General features: G+C 33.9%; 1 protein-coding gene across 1 annotated transcript; it reads left to right on the forward strand.

The window, feature by feature from the left end:
- Nucleotides 1–2,109: 2,109 nt before the first annotated feature.
- LOC105336749 (calcitonin gene-related peptide type 1 receptor) lies at nt 2,110–23,022 on the forward strand. The gene is made up of 13 exons (XM_066073708.1): nt 2,110–2,741; nt 10,295–10,402; nt 11,362–11,438; nt 12,899–12,999; nt 13,345–13,471; nt 13,707–13,860; nt 15,955–16,021; nt 16,364–16,427; nt 19,184–19,263; nt 19,611–19,746; nt 20,773–20,814; nt 21,783–21,923; nt 22,525–23,022. Exons 1-13 carry the CDS (start codon nt 2,642–2,644, stop codon nt 22,552–22,554), a joined length of 1,227 nt encoding a protein of 408 aa, XP_065929780.1. The 5' UTR covers nt 2,110–2,641; the 3' UTR covers nt 22,555–23,022.
- The last annotated feature ends 1,270 nt before the right edge of the window (nt 23,023–24,292 follow it).

Raw genomic sequence — 24,292 nt, forward strand, 5'->3', positions numbered from 1 at the left:
ATAGTGTTACTTTTTCATTATTTCCTTGAAAATTTGTATCAACCACACTATTTACTTACTGGATAGTGCAAGTTAAAACAATGCTGTAATGTCAATCACTTGTTCCAGCAGTCTAAAAATTTTACTTGTGACAGTCGGATATTAGATAGCTTCTTACATGTAATATCAGACCGTTATACCAATGGTTACAGTACAGGCATCCTGCAAATTCGGACTGTCTCAGCAAGGTATACCGACAATGAAATTCAAGAGCAGTGTTTTAAGTACGATACTTAAATGATACCTCGATGACTTCTGTAAGAAAAAATAGCAGACATTTTTCGGCCTTAAATGCCTTGAAGCTTTCTGATTTTTGTTTTATTCAGAACTGTTTTCGGCATATATCCATTATGTAAATGAAATGAAGCATAATGATTTGTAAATCTGTTCAGAAGCGATGAAGAGACACAATGTTTTTAAAAAAAAGTCTATAAACTTCAATCTGCCCATTCTGCCATATTTTACTCTCCTCGGCTCTGCGCGCCTCGGACTGTACAATATTTGACAGAATAGACAGTTTTCGGCTTACAACATTACAAATGCAGTGCTTTAACCTTAATATTAATTTTATCCACTTTACCCAATATCCCTTTTTACTCCCTTTCCATTTAATTAAAACAGGCGATTTTACCAATGCAACAAAATGCCCCTTAGTGCATTTCTCTGTTTCAATTTAAGATGATGCATTTCCAGAAATTATGCGTTTGATAAAAACTAATTATGATATCTCCCACAATATGGAGTGCCCTGACACACTCGATCGCTACGATAATGCATTACGATCATCTTATCAGATGAATGTCTATGTCCTTTGAGGACGACCTGTCGCGACCGATCGTATCGTAGCTTTAAAAATTGCAAATATGGCATGTTATGTTTTATTTTTTCGTTTGAGAGAGCAGCATTAAAGTAGCTGTTAGCACTGATTTACGATTAATATTGACACGCTACTTCAGAAGACTATGCAGCAAAAGTTTCTGAAATCTTGTCTTTTAATCATTTTCTGATAGAATCGGTGTCAGTCCCAGAGATACTTGTACCGTGTTATTGGATTGCGTCGAATTACGATATGATATTTTTATATGTATATGCATATGAATCTGCCTTTCACTGGAGGATTTAGGTCTGATTTATTTATTAATATCAGAATTTTGTCAAAGGTTTCCAAATTTAGCTTTTCCAATCACGAGTTCTCCGTAAAAAAAATACCATTGATAAGATCACTAATACAGCTCATTCTCTCTCTCTCTCTCTCTCTTTCTCTCTCTCTCTCATATCACGGGATGTATGCAATTAAGCAGTGGTTCATCAACAAACTTGTACTTGATGCCTTTTTGTAATCAACAAATAGTTTGACAGTCTCTCTCTCTCTCTCTCTCTCTCTCTCTCTCTCTCTCTCTCATTCCGTCATTAACCCTATTCACTTTACATCTTCAGCGTGATTGATATTGTTTTAATCAGAAGGTATAAAGGTATAATTGCTCGTCGTCAAAGCCGGCTATATATGTACCTGTATGTAAATACTAGAACATTTTCCAAGATCGTAACGTGAAATGTATTAATCATCGTAGCAATACCTTGATTAAACCCGAGAGACCCTAGTATTCCACGGTGGTTCAAGATCTAACCGCTTCCGTTTCCCATGCATTTAATATTTCATCGCCTCCTGAAAGGTGATTTGATAGACTGATGCATCAATCCCGGCAATTAGAATTACCATTCCTCAATATAACATGTAAAGTGGAAAATAAATTAAAGAAGTCACGAAAGTGCGAAACCAATGAATTTTTGTGGAATATTTTTTTTTCTGATTCTTTTTCCAAACAGAATGAAATTTCCACACAAAAAAATAGAAAAATCTTTGTGATATAAAAACACACGAAAATTTCTAAATTCCTTCAAGTACACTGCCCCAGGAACTAGCCAAACCACCACTTTCTAAACAACCCACCCCCTCCCCTTACCCCAAACCCAGCAACACGATAGTTGACCGTCGGGGATTAGACCGATGACGTTAATACTCTATGATGCTCTATGAGCTATAGTTATGGTCCGATTTTTCTTCATCATTGATTTATTTTCAGAAGCAAATCCTTGCGATTGAATATTACGCAGACCCCGAGTGTTGGCATCACGGCATTAATCATGGCAGTGATTGGATACTTACAGTAACCTCCCTGACATAGGGACGAGCGGGGGTCAGGCCATGCAGCGAAGATTATATATATAGAGAGAGGGAGAGCCGTGTCGCATGTAGACAAATCGTTCCGTGGGATTGGTAAAGATACTGTAATATTAATGATCTGCTGAAGTTTCATAGATTGGATTAAAAAAAACAACCCACGATGTGCAATCAACTGTTTTAGTAACGAAAGGAATAGACCCCCATCTTATCCTATTATACGCAAAGCTTAGTTCTTATTGATGCAGATGTTAACTGATCAAGACCCGCGTTAGCGATGGAGTATATAATATACAATTAATTCGTTTTGATACTACATGTATAAGCTGTTTATAACTTTAAGCTATAAAGCCATTAGGAAGATTCTTTTTTTTTTAAACGGTTCGGAGTAATTTTAAGGAATCCCTGAAGCGTCACTACATGCTATCAAAGACTATGTTGAATTCGCTTCAATTCTTGGTTCTGCCGCTTGTTCGCGAATGCCAACAGAGGCTAGCGTCATTCACATTTAACTTCACAGGTAAGAATTTTTATTTTTTTAATTCCTAACTAACGATTGTATTTATAAACCGAAAATGATTACGGCCGGTTTTTTCAACAAGTTATCAAGCTGGCTTATCTTAAAATTCTAGAACCATTTTAACAAGAGCTTTGACCTTTGGTGGTTGTAGTGTCAAACAGCGATGTGACGTAGACCTGTCTATTTTATTGTAGGCCACTCAGCGTCATTTTTAAACTTGTTTTAGAATAGCTACATCCATCTGAAAGTCCAAGGTCTTGTTGAAATGGTTCTAAATACATTGAATGAAACTTTCGGCCTTAAACCATGCATGATTTAGTTCTAAATTCAAAGTTGTTAGCTTAATTTTTTCCTGAATCTTTATAGATAGCTCTTCTTCTTCAGTAGATAAATACTGTAATCAGGGATATATTCGCCCCCGTTTTATTTTCACTCCTTTCGTCGCCCTCGTTGTCAGCGGGCGAATTTACGACTGGGCGATTTCCAATTTTCCAAGTCATCTCCTTAGTACACAAGCGTGTCTGGACGAATTTAAGACGGGGCAAAACCGTATGCAAATGTTGAAGAGCGAAAATAACATGGGGCGAAAATAACCTTGTATACAGTTTACTCGTTGTCTGAAGTGGGTAGTATTGGCTTCGAATATCCAATTTCTTAACCTTCGACTTTATGGCCTATTATCAACTTTTAAAAAAGTCACAAATTACATGAACGTCGTATGAAACTACATTGATAAACCTTGGCAAATGCAGAAATAACAATACATTCAATGCCAACGAAATATTTGCCATCAAAAATAAGTGTTGTAGATCTAGCGTTTGTATTAATTAATATCGGTGAATGATCCCACGGGAATCGTTAAACATCTCATTCATCATCGGCTTATGGCCTTTATTTTTTAGAAGAAATACAACTAAATCAACTGTGTTTTTCTTTTATCAAAGGTACATGTGTGAACGTATGTCAGTATACAACATGTATTTTCTCTAAGATAATTAGTATTTGATGTTCCAGACATGTTATGTAGATTCAATAACCAAAGGTTGATAAATGGATATAAATTAAATGACTATTGCTTCAAATTAATTCATATTCAAATTTCTTTCGATAAAAACAACTCGTAGGCGATATCGTTGATGATTTGCATTTCTCATGCGAATCATTCTTTGTAAAATATTCGATCAATGAGACATAGACGACGTTTTTCAATGAACGTGGCACTAGAACCATTTTAACAGGAGCTTGGACTATGAGTAGATGTGTCAAGCTGCAATGTGACGTAGCCCTGTCTATTTCATTGCTGGCCACTCGACCGTAGCTCATTAAAATCAACAAGATTTGTCTGGCTTTTGAGCTAAGACTGCGCAATCGGTGTATATCTAACTTCAAAACAGCGTCATTTTTTACTTGTTTTGACACAAGAAATAGCTATCTGCACACTACCGAAAGTCCAAGGTCTTGTTAAAATGGTTCTATTTTCCCTAATCGGAAGGTTTTTTCAGCTCATATTAAATAGTGTTTTTATTCGATATATGAATTATTAAAATATATATGCAAATGTTTTAAATAAAAATAATGTTCATAATTGTAGGTTCAAATCGAACTGACATACACCAATAAACCAAGACATGTATTAGTATTGCTACTCGTTCCTTAGTGCCAACTTTATCATCAGTTACTTTTCCCCTGTCATCTTTTTTAGCTCCTTTGAGCTAAAGCACGTATTTCCTATTTTGAAACACGCACAGAGCAATAATATAAAAAACCCTTTGATAATTGATAACGCAGAATAAATACCAGTATTGTTAACATGTTGTTCGATCAGTTGAGTCGAAAAGTAATGACTTTCATGCTGACAAAAGTTATTTTCATCTGCAGGTTCCATAGAGATTGGTCATTGTTAGTGTACTATACCAACTGTTAAGATCAAAGTCTGCTAAATCAAAAACCTTTTATTAATCCTTCATAAATTGTCTTCCTCCCTCGTCCACAGGCAAACAAAGGTCTCCCTCAAACTCTATCAGTCTCCGAGAAAAAATATATAGTATCTAAAGAACATATATCCGGGCTATTTTGAGGTGTATTGAACACGTTTTCATGATATGGCATTATTACAGACTAAATAGACACAGCGATTCATAATTGATGTTTATAAGAATGTGTGCATACATGTATAATATTTATATTGTTGTCATAAATAACTCTCGGTTTGATAACGAGGCGATCTAGGCTACAAGTGTATACAATGTATTCCGCCGCTCATCAAATTTACATGTATTGCAAACTCAACATATTTAGAATATTACAGAGAAGAGTATCATGCATATGTGATGTATAAATATATATAAATTATGGTATACAGGGGAAATATTCGCCCCGTTTTATTTTCGCTCTTTTCGCCCTCATTGTGAGCGGGCGAATTTAAAACTAAGCATTTCATTATCGCAAATAATACCTCTTTTAACACAGTTACAACGGGGCGAGTTCAAGACGGAACGAAACCGTTTGCAGGTGTAGGAAAGCGAAAATAACACGGGGCGAAAATAACCCTGTACACAGTATCGGATGAAAACTTAGAATAGCAAAATGTCTTGATATACATTCTACGTTCTCTATTTTAACGATGGAAATACGTTTTTGTGCGGAGAACGATTTCAACAATTGTTCAGATCGTGGACTGTAACTACAGCATAGCCATTGATTACGCAATAAGCCCGGGTAAAAATGCGCTGGAAATACCCTAATGCATGGTTAACACTATAGAAAAACACGCCAACTTTATCTTCTGTGCCGCTATCACATGTCCCTTGTCTCATAACTACATTTGCGAATCTTTGTCCTTAAGATCAGCGACCAATCCAAGCTGATGTCCGAATCATTGTCCGAATCATTGTCACTTTGATGCACATTAGGCCACCCACGATTACCGTCACTTTAAAATACCAAAATCTACAAGATCTAGAGAGCGATAAATCTGTAACGGGATGGGAGAAATGATGACAGATTGCAGTATTTTAGTGAAAAACAAACTTGAAACAATCAAATCAAAATGAATGGCGTTTGCTTGACAATGTATTTTTAACACAATTTTTTTCCTAAACCTACGCGCGGTTTATGTTAAATGAGAATTATCAAAGATGAAATACAGAAAACAAAACAAGTTTGGGGAATTGCCCAATGAAAAACAACTACACAGTATTTATTTTAAGTACAGAATAGCGTCACAGGTTTGGCTAATAGCCCAAAATTTAAGGCCGATGGTAAGGCTAATACCAGGAGGCGCAGGTTATTGTGGGGATAATAGTTGTGAAATATGTGCCGAGATTTATGAGTTGATAATAAAATAAAATGTAAATATGATAAAATCTAAACATGATTTCCCTTTGATAAATGGATTTAACTCTGATTAGTTAATTTAAAATCGTATTAACTTTGGACAGCCTTATGGCGCAGAAATGACACACACATGATGGTAATGTGCCAGGTCTTCATTTAAAAAAAAAAATAAGATTACAATGTAAGAGGGAAAAATAGAATTTTCTTTTTAAATGAGCAGCAGTATTAATATTGTTTATGTCATCATAAATCGAAAGGAAGACAAACTAATTGCATTATTTGGTATGGTTTATGGCAATGATATCCTGAGTTAAATGCGAAAAATTCGAAATTAGTTGTCTTTTTTTAACTGCAAATGCTAGGTTAATTGGGATTTCTCAAGAAAAGGAAATTATTTATAGAATTTTTGTCACAGACCAAATTAAACTCGTCATGCCGTACATAATAAGCACTTATTACGTAAAAATTAAATATGCGGCTAATGAACTTGTTGATTTAAGGTGTAAACGCAAATACAAATAAATGCATTTAATTTAATACACGTATTTTAAAATTGTATCGAAGCAGGAAGTTAGAAGCGAAAATGAAATTATATTTTGTTTGTCTAACTTGTAATCAGAACCTAAATTAGTCCAGTTGACATAGGTTTTAAAAAAAAAAAATAAAATGATGTATTCTCTTGTCAATGTTGTTCATACGGATATAAATGCAGCAATTATTGCTGAAAGAATACATAACTGACAAATTTACTTTTACCTTAATATTCCCCATAAAGTACCAAAGCATATTATTGTTAACATGTTCATCTCTTTCTAAACATTATTTTAAAAAGTATTCCTTTTAAAGGAATGATCGGCATGAAATATCATTGGTCAGGTCTTTTTATATAATATACGCAACATGCAGTGATTTCCGAAATGGCAAGGCATGAATGAGCTTTACTTTTAGTAGGCGAATTATACTTCCGACTAATATTCCTACGCATATGTGAAAAAACGTGATTTGAATCATTATGTATGTAACTCTATCAATGTTTTATTTTCAGGGTAAACGGATAAGATTACCGTTTTAGTAATCTACGTCTAATTAAAGATTTAAATAAGGTTGTCATTGCATAGTAAATAAAATAGTGCAAGGCGCAGTGCGTGCGCAAATAGTTAAATTTGCCGGATGCCTCATATGGACACAACTGTGATCGGCCGAAGCCGATCACAAAAATCTTCAACGAGCTAAAGTCTTCCCTTTACGACAACGGTTCGATGGTCGTTGTCATTTTTAAGCTGTCTTGTTCTATTTTAGATGAGGAACTCTATTGTAATAAAAATAAAGGAAAAAAACCCTCAAAATTAAAAGCTAAAATATTTATTTTTTTTTACTAAATAATAGTTTACAGCTTCCAATCATAGTTATTCTAGATTTTGAAGTAGATCTGATGGTTTGTATACCACCCATGTAGACTCCCCAAAGTATTTCCGTAAGAAATGTGTTGTTGGGCGCTAGGTATGGGTGGGCGCTGGACTGGGCTATATAGTTACACTTTGACAATATTCATATAGAAATGTCTCATTTAGATCCACAAGTATATTCACTTTTGTGTCTTTATTATCAAACCGTTCATCAATCTCATTTAAGTTCCTAGTTATCGGAGGCATGTGTTCTGGCATCGATTTCCTCGGTGAAAACTAATCACATGATGATGCGATAAGAAATGGTTTTCTAGTTTGATCTTCTTGAGTTGATGAAAATTACTACAAATCCTCTGCTAAGCAGCTGCTAGATGTTTGTGACCCGTGTTGTAATTAAAGCCGTGAAGACGAAATAATTTGGCATCGTTTTCCCGGTGCCAAGAAAAATCGCCCCCGGTGTATTTGAGACCCATTCTGTTCAAAGCGATTATCTTCAAGGCGCATTGCTACTATTGTAAATGTGGTGTTTTTAAAACTGTCAATATGTAAATTAAAAAAGGGACTTTCTGTTTGACTGTAGTTCAAAATTAGGATATTTGAAATCTTTCATACCTAATTAAATCGATTTGTCGACTTTACATAGTTAGCAAACAAGCCAAAAATTTTTTTTTACAAGATTTTCAAGGAAAGGAGGACCGTGGCTTTCTCATTAAACATTCAACGTAAACGTGAATCTAGCTGTCTATAATACTTTAAATATCTAAACAGCGTGATTCTTTGAAGCTCTGAAACGTCGAATTTAATAACCTCTTCAACAGAAGTATTGGAAATCGTTCTAAGACTGCTATAAACAACCATTTCCTTCATGAAATTTTTTCTTAACGAAAGAAGAGGGATATATTCTGCCTCTTTATTATTCCTATGCTATGAATATTGGATAAAATTTGTTTATGTTACTTGTGGTTTGTCACTTTTGACAGATCTTATTCGAATTGATTATGTTTTATTGTTTTTCTGCAACGCGTTAACTATAATAGCTATATTGAAGTTATTAGTGAAAGAATGGATCAATACACTACCGTATGATTGTGTTTCATTCATCTTTCTACACAACAAACTCAAGTCCCACAGGTTGAAGCTCTGCCATTCAGTCAACTGAATGATAACTGAATGGTCATTAGCACACATCAAATCATTGGCCAAGATACTTTAACTAAAACCAACGCAATGTAAATTTTAGAACAGTGGTTCTTATAAATCTGTTTTAAAACAATGCAGTAAAAATGAAAAGGAAAATATACTACTGGGAAAGGTTCGTAGGATCTCTTATTTGAGCCTAAGTTATTGTTCGGCGTGACTCTGAAAACAATATATTTAATAAACGAATCGATAAAATCAACCAGGGAAGATTTAAACCGCTCCTTGTCATTGACTACTACAAAGCTTCCTCATTTTTCTTTTTTCTCATTGTTATGTTTATGCGTGTACATGTACATGTAATATTCAAGCGTCCCTGTTTAAACAAATGATACTTGGATTATGATATTTTGGACCATAAAGTAATACAATGTACATGTATGTAGAAAAAAAATCCAAACATTTTAGCTTTCAAGTTTGAATACTTTCCTATAATATTCATTTCAATACATGTATTAGAAATGCGTCGAACATGACAAAATAATGCATGCTAGCGTTTTATGCGCCATAAATATCATTTTTACATGGACGGAACAGTACATTGAGCTTCACAAACTGTCAACCCGAGTTCACCGTGGAACTACTGTAACAGCTCTGCAGCCAAACTATACCTTTTTGTTAAGCCTATTTTTTTCCTTTATTTTTCATTCATATGAAGATCTTATGCTCAACAAATAACGCAAATTAATCTTAGTAATTAAGTAAAAAAAAACAACTTTAATATATCTCAATTATAAAGAGAGCTCTTCTTTTCAAGGAGGTTCAGATAGTCTAAAAATGACATAGAACACAAAGCACAAACAGCTTCTAACAAGCAGAGCTATTGTTTGCCTAGTCAAGATGAACACCGGCATATTGAATTATCCACTCTCTGACTTTTCTTAAAAGGAAGCTCTCATGTGCTCAATTAGAAGCAGAAATAACAATCTTCGATAATTCGGTAACCGACAGGATACTGGGTAATCAACAAATCGGTTTCCTTCTAGCGCACCTGCTCCACTGACACCGTATTCCTTATTTACGAGGTCCATACAGCCATAGGTCAAGCTCACCAGATGTCAATATAATACTTGACAGTACATGTATATGATAATGTACATGTAAACTAGATGTGAATTAAAACTGCGCGAGTGACGTATTTTTTTGTTTTTTGTTTTTTGTTTGGTTTGGTCTACACATATCATATTCGTGCTTGTACTAATCAGAGTATAGAAGCAAGTTACACAATATATTACGTAACTCTGGTCTGTTTTCTATGATCCGATTTATACAAATAAATGTCTATATTAATTCTAAGAAGTAGATGTCTATATATAACTCTTAGGTTGATTTGTGAGTCAAGAAACATAATTATAATTGTTAACCCGATTAACATTTTTTTTTAATTATTTGTTTGCATCCTTCATTGATTACTTTAAGTACATGCAAGGTAATCTTTGAGTTTTTGTTAATTTTCTTTTCTTTTTCATTTTTAAGCAAATTGCATTGACAGAAATGTTAATTAAAACTTCAGCTGCTGTCAAATCTCTCAAATTAAATTCACTAAAATGTTTTCCAAATTAACCGAATCGCTTTAATTAAAGTACTCTAGTTAAATATTTTTTTTATCTGTAGACGATGTTTTCTGCAATGGGACTGCCGATGATTTCGGGGGCTGTTTTAATTTCACAAAGGCAGGACGAGTCGAGAAGATACAGTGTCCATTTTTCTTCAACAAGAAAGGTACCACGTTCAGTAAACCCCAAGTCTTAAACAATCCGAGCTGCAATTTTAAAGAGGAATATTTTTTTTTGGAAAACTGTAATAAGATATTAAAATGACCGACAAAATGATGGTTCAAACACCTTTGATACAGCCATAAACTGTATTTCTATGAGGAACGTGCTAATTCGAGCAAATTCATAGACATGTAATGATTACAGGTTGTCTTTAGTTATAAATTTGGGTTGCTCTAAATTACATTTTACATGTACAGAAATCTTTATCACAGCCATGTATGATAAAAGAAATACGAATAGGTTTCATCATACATATGCATATACCATAAACGATTAAATAACACGCATAATTTGGCAGAAAAATAAATTATAAAATTCACAGCCATAATGTTTAAAAATCATGAAATTATATTCATATAATTACATGTATTTTACATGAGTATTTATGCACACTTTGGTTGTTTCATGTAATACTTGCCGACATTATTACATAATAATATAGAATATATAAACTTCAGTTGTGAATGCTTGAGCAAAATTAAGTTTAACAGATGAAAATATTTGGTGTTTTATTAAGACATCAAGATTTAAACGAACAACGTTTGACCATTTTATTTGAAAAAAAAATGTCATGATTTTTAAACATTTTAACTTTCGTGTATAAAGTGTCACGATGGTTTAACATTGTAGGGTTCGTGTGTAAAGTGTCACGATGGTTAAACATTGTAGGGTTCGTGTATGAAGTGTCACGATGGTTAAACATTGTATGTTTCGTGTATAAAATGTCACGATGGTTAAACATTGTAGGTTTCGTGTATAAAGTGACATGATGGTTAAACATTGTAGGTTTCGTGTATAAAGTGTCACAATGGTTAAACATTGTAGGTTTCGTGTATAAAGTGTCACGATGGTTAAACATTATAGGTTTCGTGTATAAAGTGTCATGATTTTTAAACATTGTAGGTTTCGTGTATAAAGTCTGCTCACGGGAGGGCAAATGGCTGAAATCCGACTACCAAGAATGCCGGCAACATAATTATGTAAGTATATTTAATACACTGTATACAGGGAAATATTTGCCCCGTTTTATTTTCGCCCCTTTCGCCATCGTTGTCGGCAAGCGAATTTAAGACTGGGCGAATTCCAATGTTCCAATTTATCTCTTTAGTACACAAGAGCGTCTGGGCGAATTTAAGACGGGGCAAAACTGTTTGCAAGTGTAGAAGGGCGAAAATAACACGGGGCGAAAAAAAACCATATGAATACAGTATACAGAGTAATTTTCGCCCTTCTATACTTGCAAACAGTTTCGCCACCGTCCTGAATTCGCCAAGACACAGCTGTGTTTAAAGAGAGTTTAACTTAAATACGCCCACTTACAACGCAGGCAAAATTAAACGGGGGCTGGTAACATATAGTGTCTCTCTATCTCTCTCTCTCTCTCTCTCTCATTTTTTCCCACAACCTTTATTTAGAGCTTTTCTTCTAAAGAAGATTGAGATAGTCTACAAACATTTAAGACCACTCAGCTATCTTAAACTCGTTTCCATCATATGTATTTAACATGAGAAATGTATATGTACCCTGCGTCTGTTAAAAAATAAACCAAGAATGCCATTAGCATCGTGTTTAATATACAATTAATGCAAATAATTGCACCAACGGCAAACTCGACCCGGAAACATTAAAAACATGCAACAAATGATTGAAGGTCTGCAATAATTTGTATCACGTATAATTGAATTCCTTAATTAAATCATCACCAGAAGCAAAATCATACATCGGTAAAAAAAAAAAAGTTCGGTACAACAAAAACAAAACAGACAACAGAACACAGTAAGGTTTCCCTGAAGGATTAGGTAGAGAACAGTTGAGCTTTGTTAGGCAACATAATGGAACACGAGTCAATGGACCATTGAAATTGCGTGGTGAAATCTCACTCTGTGTAGATTTTACGGTGTTTGACAATTATACTTACGAATGCTGAGGAAAATATGAACCCCTCTTTGGAACTTTATGTATTTTTTTTTTATTTTGTTCTTTTAATTAATTATTTAAAAAAATTATTCATGGTAGTAATAGTATAAAAATGCTATTAGATAAAGATAAAATGACCTCTTGTATGAAACTGTTGATTTTTTTCTAGAAATCATTCTGTCAGGAGCATTTCAGCATTTAATGCATATTTAGTATGAGACCTGATTGTACTTATATCTTAGATGTATGTATAAGCTATATCCCGTCATGCTACTGTATTTCCAATGCCCTTGAGAAATTTGCATCAAGATGATTGACCCATGATATAGTGTGTGTCCAAGCTGTATGGATCCGGAACCGGAAGCTAGCGTGTTCATATAACCCATTATGATATGTCTAGATCGTGACTGTGTGAAACCGGAAACTAGCGTGTGCATGTGACCCATGATATGTTTACTAGATCTTGGCTGTCAGAAACCGGAAGCTTGCGTGTCGACTGATTTTATTTTACTCTCTCCCACAGGAAGAAGTGACGGCTATGTATCCGGTCTATGTATTCATCGGGGGCTATCTGGTGTCCATAGTCCTTCTGGCTATTTCACTCTTCATTTTCCTGTACTTTCCGTACGTATCCATTTCTCATAAGATTGAGAAATGTCTTTCTTACACGATAATGCATTAATGTATTAAGTGGTCATCATGGTCTCCACACGAAATAAATACATGGCGTGCATCGATGCATCTAATGATTGACATATTATTATATATTTATCGTCTGTATCCGTAGTAGGGGAGTCATAGGTTATCACGGAATATTTCAATTTGTAAATGTGTCTTAAGACAACAATAAACATTGTCTACAGATTTTGGTTGAGAATATTGATGCAGACTTTGCGATCATTACATGGTCATTCACGATCCGATATCCAGTAAGCCTTATTTATTTACGTACATGTATTTTCACTGCAGACAACTTCAGTGCGGCAGAGTGACTGTTCACAAGAACCTCTTCCTCTCTTACATCTTGACGGGAATCTCATGGATTTCCTACTTTGTTCTCGTGACTTTTAATGGCGAAGTCCTGCTCAGAAATCCGGTAAACTACAAATCAAACTTCAAAATCTAACTTTTGCAACTTTTTAATTCGACATGTACATGTACCTTTTGTACATAACATCAATTACTTTGCAGTTGCAACTTCTCGCCTTTCCGACAAATGGAAAAATACCTCTGCATGAAAGGCCCGAGAAGTTGCGAAACAAGTATAATAATGATACATGTAAAATATAGACGGATATGTGACTGTTTTTATTACTGTTTCTTGGTTTCAGTCGTGGTGTCAGATCCTCCACGTGTTCACCTATTTCTTCATGCTGTGTAACTACTTCTGGATGTTCTGTGAGGGCCTCTATCTACACACAATCCTCCTGAGGGTCTTCAGCACCGGAAGGAAGCTCATTGCTGCTTGTCATGTGACCGGATGGGGTATATTGCGCATGGTTCTTAGATGAGATATTCATATTGCATTTAGCATTGATAGGATACATCGGTATCATTTATTTGTTTCGTAAATATATCATTAACATTCTATTTATCACAGGAAATATAATGAGTCAATTTAGTAAAGAATTCATTATCAGAATATCTGAGTGAGCATCATGAAGCATGGTCATTGGTCGTTTTATAAATACCTGTATGTTTTTTAACGACCGTCGAATTATTTTAATTGTTTTCTTTCGATGTCGTTACCTTACCCTAAACCAAACATGAAACATTCCAAAGAACTATACATATACAATTTAAATTGCAGCACTTGTAAACTGTCCAGGAGTCTTCTCATTCTAACAAGTACTTATTACTACGTTTTACTTGTAGCTACATGTAGTAGTGACACGCTTTGCATCAGCGTAAAAATACAGTATAAAAAAATCCAAACGTATATTTATGTAGTTATCCTGCACAGTATTATTAGTGCAACACCAAATCATGGAATATATTCGACTATAGGTCGATCGGTAGATCAAAGAATTCAATTCTCTAGAAATTGTTCTAATCATACATTTCATTAGTTTCTCGTCGCGGATCTAATGATTTACTTTAACTTTAACACTCCAATGCCAATACTTTGCATTGTTGCCCCAATTTTCAAAGATAAAATATAGAAAAAAGATAAAGAAGTCAATAAATTTGATATTATCATTATCTGGTTATATACGAGTTATTCCCCGGGTTATTGCTTCACTGTTCGTTATGTATGAATACTCTGAAATGCAAACTAAATGTTCGTTGTACACGTGTAAACAGAGTTTGAAGGTCCCTCCTGATATTTAAGAGGGCCATACCGGGTATTTAGACTACTTTTACCTCTTTGAAAGAAAGAGCTTTGTATTGAGGTATATGAACATGTTCAAATTAAAAAGCCAAATTTTTTGGATTTTTTCTTCATCTAATTATAGCTTACAACTAAACATAATACTTGCTCACGTCTAAAGTTTTATATACATGTATTTCAGTGATTTTTGTAGTTCTTGCAAATTTCAGTGTCTCAGAAATTTTGATTACAGTTCTCTACCATTCTTAACATGTTATTAGTCCCCTACCGGTTTCACCGGAGGGGACTATAGCTTTCCTCTGCGTCCGTCAGTCCGTCCGTCCGTCTATCCGTCCGTCCGTCAGTCCGTCTGTCTGTCCCACTTCAGTTTTCCACACTTTTTTTCTTTATGCATTGGAGGAATAATATGAAACTTGCTGAACAGCTTCAAAATGTCAAACTACAGATCAAGTTTACACTTTTGTAGCGTCTGATTGACATATTTTCGAGAAAATTAATTTTTTATATTCCAATTTTTTAATGTTCGGGTTCGTTATCGGGTTCGGTGTGTACCTGAATAATAAACGATGTCAGTATGTAGTCAGTAATAATATCGTGCGTTACTTGTACCATTCCTTTTCCTGTACCATTCCTTTTATCATTTCTAACAAACAAATAAATTCTATAAAATAGTGTCAAGCATTGTGTTGTAAATTTAATCGGCAGGGTTTTTTTGTAGTATTATTACAATCGGGTTCGTTGTCGGGTTGGGCTGTTTAACTGTTTCGTTTGATTCGGGGTACAGAAGACGGTAAGAAATGATATTGTGCATAACAGTGCATTGTTTTCACAAATTTTTACCAGCGAATACAGAATAGACTTGGCGAAATTACAGGAGATGAAATAAAGAGTATTATTTTACCTATTTCCTATTTAATTTCTATATCAACTATATAGTTTTAATTTCCTCTGTTCTTTTATCTCTGATTAAAGCATGACATCTCGTTTACAATAGCTCTGAAATAGTTGTGTGCTTGGAACCTTTCATAGAATAATACAAACCGGTAGGGGACGTGTATTGCTTATGCAATACTCTCAGAATGCTTGTTATCTTTGGGCATATATTTTGAAGATTTTAAAGAGTGCACTAGATTTATTAACCATTGAGACTTGAGCAAAAATCACTGACTAAAATTATCTTAAGGTAGATTTGATGGGTAATTTGTTGACCATCCAGATTCCTTAACAATGACTTTTTTTCATTTTAGGATTTCCCCTAATTCCAACTGCAGTTTACGCTTTTGTGCGTAGTTCCGATTCATCGAAGAATACAAAGTAAGATATAAAAATGCATAGAAGCAGAATAATAATTTAGTAGAATATTTAAAGTATAAATACAAGCATTAATTAACCTTTAATTCAAGCGCAAACAGAGAAGTTTGTTGTTGACTATATTCCAATGTACATAAAATTCAATCATATTTTTACCATATTCATTATTTTATTTTTGTTTTAAAAAGCCCCTTTTGTTTTACTAAATATTAAACAAACATCAATTAAGTTGAATGCAGGGGATATGAACAATGAAAAGCTATATCGAATAGCGACCAACACATCTTTTTCTTGATGTTTTTTCAATATATGTGAAGTAAGTCGTCATTTTCATTGTATCGACAGATGTTGGAATCCCTACGCAGAGTATTTGTGGATAATATACGGTCCCATCATCGGCTCCCTGTTGGTAAGACTTGCTATTTACCTGTCCCATGTCACAGGTGCTTGCGAACAGACCCCCATCCCTCATCCATAAACACTTACATAATATTTGTATCAGTCAAGCTTTCACTTTACTCCTGATAATAATCACAAGGCAAATTACCCGGCTATGCCTTATGTTACATTAAAAGTTTAAAATCAAAGATTTCTAAACTTATCTATAACAAGGTTATCAATTTAAAATTTACAAGCTGCTATGAGAACTTAAGTTGAATTTTTTTCTCTCAGATTAATTATGCAATTTAGTTTGTAACACAAAAAAAGGGAAATAACCAAAAAAAAAAACAAACGGAGATGCTTTCATGTGACGAAATGTTAATCCTCTTGACACTAGTCTTTGATATCTTCTTAAGTTAATCTCCAGGCAAATTAAATAATTGTTGGACAATAGAAGTGTGAAATTATCGTAACAGCAAAATGTGTGAATGTTTACTTTTCTGGCATGCCATTACTATCCCTTTGTCATAAAAAAGCAATGCCTGTCAAAAAAAATAAATAATTGTAACAGAGAATGTTTTAAGATCGGGAAGAGAACGGTTGGGCTAACTGTGCTGGAACCCCGCACGTTAGCGTAGTGTTATATTGGGCTAACTGTGCTGGAACCCCGCACATTAGTGGAGTGTGTATGATACGTTAGTGTCGATTTTGAGTACAGAATTATATCGGACTGTCCGTGCTGGAATCTCCGCACGTTATTAAGTTGTTATCTCGGAACTCCGAGAATCGGTTTTCATTGGAATACCATGTACCGTTATTTCATCAACTTAAATACAACTTGTTGAACTTTTGTTTCGTTTTGGAGTTTTTATTCAGCGTAAACTTGAGCGAGTGTAACAAATTGAGCTTTCCCCTGAATTCACCATATGGATTTTAAAAACTTTTACATGTACAATTTACAGTCTAGAATACAAATCAAATACAAGATACGTTCGTGAAAGTTGGGTAGTATTTTTAGTAGAAAGCCGATTGGCATGCTACCGGGCTAACCGCAACTTCACGGAAAATTCGCGATAGGAACTTTACACTTAAAATTCATTGGTGAAAATTGGTGTGAGAATCGAATTGTTCCCCGTCCTCTCAACAGAGCGAGTGATTGAAACTCTAACGTCATGATGAACCAACAAGTGCGACCGTCCATCCACAAGAAGTACGAAAAACAGAAATTACGGGACAGGAATCGAATGCAGCAGTTTTTGGATAAGAAATTCCAGGGATCTCTGAACTCTGTGTCTCCGCCCGCTACTAACGTTACCATCATAACGACACATTCGGAAGAAAAATGAACGCAAGCTTCCAATGCGGATTCGGAATTGACCACCACCACTCCGTGTCCAGGTGATGTAGTGGAAACCCGTGCAAACACCGTGTACGAAATAATTAAAGAAAATTCAAAACTGAGAGAACTTACAAAATCTTATGAGAGAAATATTAAAGACCTGAATGGACATGTAGTTAATTATATTACAGACCCTGTTACACAAACAATCGAACTGTGCTGCCTTACAGAGCAATTTATTAGACGCTTAATGGTTTTGAATTAACTTATATTGTGAATTTTTGTCTAATATGTATGTTTGCATTGTTTTTAAAGCTTCAATTTTGTGTCATAGTAGAACTCTGGGACAGAGTTAATTAACGCTGTGAGAGAGATTGTTATAGATAAGTTTAGAAATCTTTGATTTTAAACTTTTAATGTAACAGGTTATCAATTTAAAATTTACAAGCTGCTATGAGAACTTAAGTTGAATTTTTTTCTCTCAGATTAATTATGCAATTTAGTTTGTAACACAAAAAAGGGAAATAACCAAAAAAAAAAAACCAAACGGAGATGCTTTCATGTGACGAAATGTTAATCCTCTTGACACTAGTCTTTGATATCTTCTTAAGTTAATCTCCAGGCAAATTAAATAATTGTTGGACAATAGAAGTGTGAAATTATCGTAACAGCAAAATGTGTGAATGTTTACTTTTCTGGCATGCCATTACTATCCCTTTGTCATAAAAAAGCAATGCCTGTCAAAAAAAAAAAATAATAATTGTAACAGAGAATGTTTTAAGATCGGGAAGAGAACGGTTGGGCTAACTGTGCTGGAACCCCGCACGTTAGCGTAGTGTTATATTGGGCCAACTGTGCTGGAACCCCGCACATTAGTGGAGTGTGTATGATACGTTAGTGTCGATTTTGAGTACAGAATTATATCGGACTGTCCGTGCTGGAATCTCCGCACGTTATTAAGTTGTTATCTCGGAACTCCGAGAATCGGTTTTCATTGGAATACCATGTACCGTTATTTCATCAACTTAAATACAACTTGTTGAACTTTTGTTTCGTTTTGGAGTTTTTATTCAGCGTAAACTTGAGCGAGTGTAACAAATTGAGCTTTCCCCTGAATTCACCATATGGATTTTAAAAACTTTTACATGTACAATTTACAGTCTAGAATACAAATCAAATACAAGATACGTTCGTGAAAGTTGGGTAGTATTTTTAGTAGAAAGCCGATTGGCATGCTACCGGGCTAACCGCAACTTCACGGAAAATTCGCGATAGGAACTTTACATTAAAATTCATTGGTGAAACTTATACACTACTTTTTTCTACCCTGTGTGTCACTTAGCAAAAACGTCTCTTCCAATATCTGTATATGTTGAAATATCACGTCTGATATTATACTGTTTTTGACACAGGCGGTTTGAAATTGGCTCTTGGTTTTATTTCAGTTGAACGTCATTTTCCTCATCAACATCGTTCGACTTTTGATGACAAAATTGAAGAGAGTTCCAGAGGCAGCTCAAACTAAGTATGTTCTCTAAAACAGTCAATTTATTATAATTATTACAAATGGGGAGCATTTTCAGTTTTTGAGGAATCAATATTTTGCTTACTTTCAATCCACCATGAACTCATTTTTAAAAGTTAGAGTGATCTGCCCTTCGACGTATAATACCTGTAGTAAAAACTGAAATAAAGAACAGTTCTTGCAAATGGGATAACGATATAATTATTAATAAAGCATTAAAAAAAATAAACTTAAATTTTGCAAGATTGAAAATATTTTATATAATTATTCAGTTTTCTGTCTGTCACTAAATGTCAAATTTAATTCTGAATTTAAATGAAAAGTACAAAATTTGATTGTTTTCCCAGGAAAGCAGCGAAGGCCACACTAGTATTGATCCCGCTCCTGGGACTTCATAATCTTCTGTTACCTGTACGACCTGAAGACGATTCCCCAATGGCGGAAGTGTACACCTTCCTCATCGCCATATCCCTGTCTCTTCAGGTAAGATGACCTTTGTATTGTCAACCAGGATTCTTGAATATCAATTGCCAGACGTTCCGGATTTAAATACTCCGCTCAAATACTTTCTGTTATTTATTTAGTTCTTTATTTGTTTCCGGTTACGTTAAATAAAGTTAACGATACACACGTGTTGTGGCTAATCTTTACTTATTGGGGCATCTTGATGAATTAATGCCCTGAAGATCCATTTGAGTTGATTTGGACCTGTTTTGACACACGCCTCTGAAACATGAATAAACAAGTTCAATTCTTCACGAATAAAACCTAACATAAACTCACGATTGAAAAAAAGGGATGGAGTTTCAATGTTTTACGTTGTACATGTAAATGATATTCAAACAAATAAATGTACTTAAAGATTTGCATTGAAATTTCGCTAATGAGATCCAGCGAGGTGAACCACATGTAACCAAACTCCATTCAATTTTTAATTGCAGTACTTTACTAATTATAGATAGTTTCTATTTAGATAAAAAGAAATTGATTAATCTTGTTTTTGAATATGGTATATTTAAATGTTCGATCTTGATCCAACTCTAATAATTTTAAATGGTTTTGGATTGATTACTTAGCAGTTTGTAAAGTACATTTATTTCCTTGCTGTTGTAAATAGAGTTTTTTTTACAAAAGCCTCGACTTTGGGCATATATTGGGGTTATATATAATTTCAAATGAAACAGCGTCAATTTCACACAACAGAGCAGTTCTTGGGTAAAATACTTTATGTGTGATTTTGACAGTTTATGAATATTGATGAGCTTCTCTTAGCAAATTGGAAGAAATGGGTCAATATTTGATAGCTTGTTTTGATGAGCAAACTAGATATTAACATTCCATCGAAAGTCCAAGTTTTTGTCAAAACGGTTCTGGTGTTTAAATTATTTGCTGCAGATCTGTAGCTCCTGGTCTGAAAAAAAAATCGAATGGACGAAAGGGAGAAATAGACCTGCAGCTAATCAATAACGGGCTGTATCTATGACTTCACACATATTCTCTTATTTTTAGGGATCTTTTGTTGCCATCATTTACTGCTTTTGCAATGGAGAGGTAATTTAAAATCATTTGTTATTCTTATTTTTATGATCAATTTCCTGATCGGTTGATTCTTTATAAATACAATGTACATCTTACTGCGTAAAAATATATTAATTTCATTTGTTTCGGTTTAATTTTGCAATCATCTACAGTTAAATATTCCATATGATTTTAATTGACTTAATGTGCATTATATTTTAACTGTTTTTGATACTCCTATTTTATATCCGAAGACCATTTCGGTGACTATACAGAAATACAAGAAGAAGCGAAAAAAATATGTGTATAGAATTGGGACATTATCAAAGAGTATAAAATCAAAATTAAGATTTAAATTCCAAATGTAAATACTCCAGATGTTTGAAGATAATTATAAGGTACACATGCATGATATTAATGGTTATGGACATTTTTCTGAAAAAGGTTGGTCAACAAAAAGCCTTCAGATCTTCCTTAATTTTTAGATATTATGATGTTTTTAGATATATTTTGAATTATTATATCAAGTAAAAAATCCGTATATTTTACATTTGAAATTTGAGCATTTTCCGATATTGTTATGTAGAGCTCTCCTTGTAAAGGAGACATAACAGTCTAAAAATGGACACGACCACCAAGCAATCGCAACTTCTCGGGCCTCACCGGCAAGCTTGGAAAAACACCTCGAATGTATTAACATCACCGGATGTTAGAATTTTATACAAAATGGAGTCGCTTCCCATTAAAATAAATATCGGCTAGACAGCTTTGTATGTCGCTTCTGTGTTTTATTTTAGGGCATATAGTTGACTTTAATGACATCTGAACAGATCGTAAAATGTGTTGTATCTATATCAAGTTTTATGAAAAGGGGGGTTGTCGTGGACGCCAAGGTCACATTCGAGGTGTTTTTCCGAGCTTGCCGGAAAGGCCCGGGAAGTAGCGATTGGACCACCAAGCCCTGTTAAAATAATCAAGGTATCATAATGGTTGATCATCAGGTCACAACAATACTAAAAAGGAAATGGAAACAACACTTACTTATGAGGGGGACCTGCATCAAAATTGGCAACTCTCACATCACCACTTATTCCGTTACAGAGAATGGGCAAATGGAAGTCGTTTCGGAGGAAATCAACGAGGTAAATCGAATAATACATCCACGAGTTAATCAAATTTAATGTCAACTTTAAGATTATTTTTAAACAAAAAGAAAATTGAAGGAAATGTCTCAAGAATTATGTACATTGCTTTTATCAGTAGAATACCATTTCTTCTAAAATTAAACAAAATATACATTAAAGACAGATTTCATTACAAAAATCCTATTATCGCATTCTTCTGACTTTGAAATTTTATAACAAGTTTAGAACGTGAGTTGCGTATAAATCAATAAAATAGTATTGCAATTCAATTATCTGCGTGGTATATGAATTTGAAAATTGTCAAGCTATCTTTTCATTAACTTTTACACGTGTCGAATGCTTTTTGATTCACAAGATTTTTTCGACATGTCATTTCAAAATATCTTTATCAGTGTACATTGTAATAGTGTCAGTGTATATAGTAAAACGCTATAAATGAATAAGTAATTGATTTATAAATAATTAAATAATTTATTTTATTTTCTTTAGATGTCAAAAAGGCATTTCATTTGGGATTTCCATAGTCGGCAAAGAAATAGTCTTTCAATTTTATGGTGATTAATTCTTAATTAATATTTCAATTTTTTTTCATTTGTAGGTCAGAAAATGTCAGCCTGCTCATATTTAAAGGATATCTTATCATGATTATCTGCAATAAGTTACCTATAAGTATATTCAAGACCACTATCTTGTTTTCTCTTTCATTATGTCTAATTGATTGGCAAATGAATAACGAAATAATGTACATTAATATTATGTGATTAAACAATGTAATTTTTGAGATATTGAATTGTTGAATTGGAAGGGGCGATATATATGATTGTTATACTTTCATGTTAAATACTGAAATCTGATTGGTTAAGACGCAGTTAATAATATTTTATATTACCCTCAGCGTTAGCAACGCACTTGGCAACGGGTAACATTAAAAAATGTTACATGCGCGAAAATTATGCGCGTACGGTTCGCTGTAGAATTCACGATATTCCTATATAAAAGCAGTAAAATTTTCTTAAAAATTTTAAAAAAGACATTCAGTATAACAAAATAAATAGTGCCTGTTTGGGAGGATAACAGTTGAAATTGACACCCCTCGAAAACCATTGTCAACCTCCGCTTCGCGTCGGTTGACAATGGTTTTCTCGGGATGTCAATTTCAACTGTTACCCTCCCAAACAGGCACTATTTATATAATGAATAAAAACTAATTTGTCGTTACCGCCGTCTCGTTTTTTTTTCTAGACGAAAAGGAACAAAATAAAAAGCATATTGAAAGCTACATGACAAACTTTGCATAGTAATTTAATAATACTCTAATTTCATTTGGCAAAGTAAAATCGCTCGAAATTTAAAAATTAATAATTTCAATTAAATAACTTACTTCTCTTTCGCCCCCGTTTTATATACGCCCCTTTCGCACCCGTTGTAAGCGGGAGAATTTTAAATAATTAATTTAAAGACTAGGCGAATTCCAATGTCTCAAATTATTTTTCTATAAGCACAACTGTGTCTGGACGAATTCAAGACGAGGTAAATATGTTTGCAAGTGTAAAAGGGCACCCCCTCCCCCCCCCCCCCCCCTATACAGCAGTTAGTTTTCATATATAGAGTCACGTAAGATAGTTAAAGGCTATGTATATCATAATGGTATTTGATTTACATGTTTTCACGTTGCCTTACTTCGCATGGTAATGTTAATCGCTAAATATGGTCATGTTATATATCATGGTCATGTTATATATCATGTCATGTTATATATCATGGTCATGTTATATATCATGGTCATGTTATATATCATGGTCATGTAATATATCATGGTCATGTAATATATCATGGTCATGTTATATATCATGTCATGTTACATATCATGGTCATGTTATATATCATGGTCATGTAATATATCATGGTCATGTTAAATATCATGGTCATGTTATACGTAGGATTATATCTAGGTTATATATACTTCCGTGACGGTCTCAAGTGTTCAATTCCAATCAATTCAATTCAATTTGGAAATTGAATTTTTTCCTTAAGCAAATAAAATTTACTTTGCATTATTGACAGTTATGCTTTATAAGCATGTTTGCGGGCTTTTTAACAGGAATTTTCTTAAGTGGTACCGTATATAGCAAAGAGAAAAGCAGTTCCATTCAGTGGGGTTTATCAGATCATTCCTCTTTACACCGATAAAAACGTTTGAATTGGTGAAAAAATACTTTGCAAAAGAAATATATCACATAATTATCAAATGGTTAATGTCAGTACATCATTTTGGTGATTTTTAATTTTTGTTTGTTTTTTTTTTTTTTATGCTTGAAATATACCCTATGTTACATGTACATATAGCAGAACGTCTAAATATTGAC

Source organism: Magallana gigas, chromosome 10, assembly GCF_963853765.1.
Source record: "Magallana gigas chromosome 10, xbMagGiga1.1, whole genome shotgun sequence".
In the NCBI taxonomy this organism is placed as follows: Eukaryota; Metazoa; Mollusca; class Bivalvia; order Ostreida; family Ostreidae; genus Magallana; species Magallana gigas.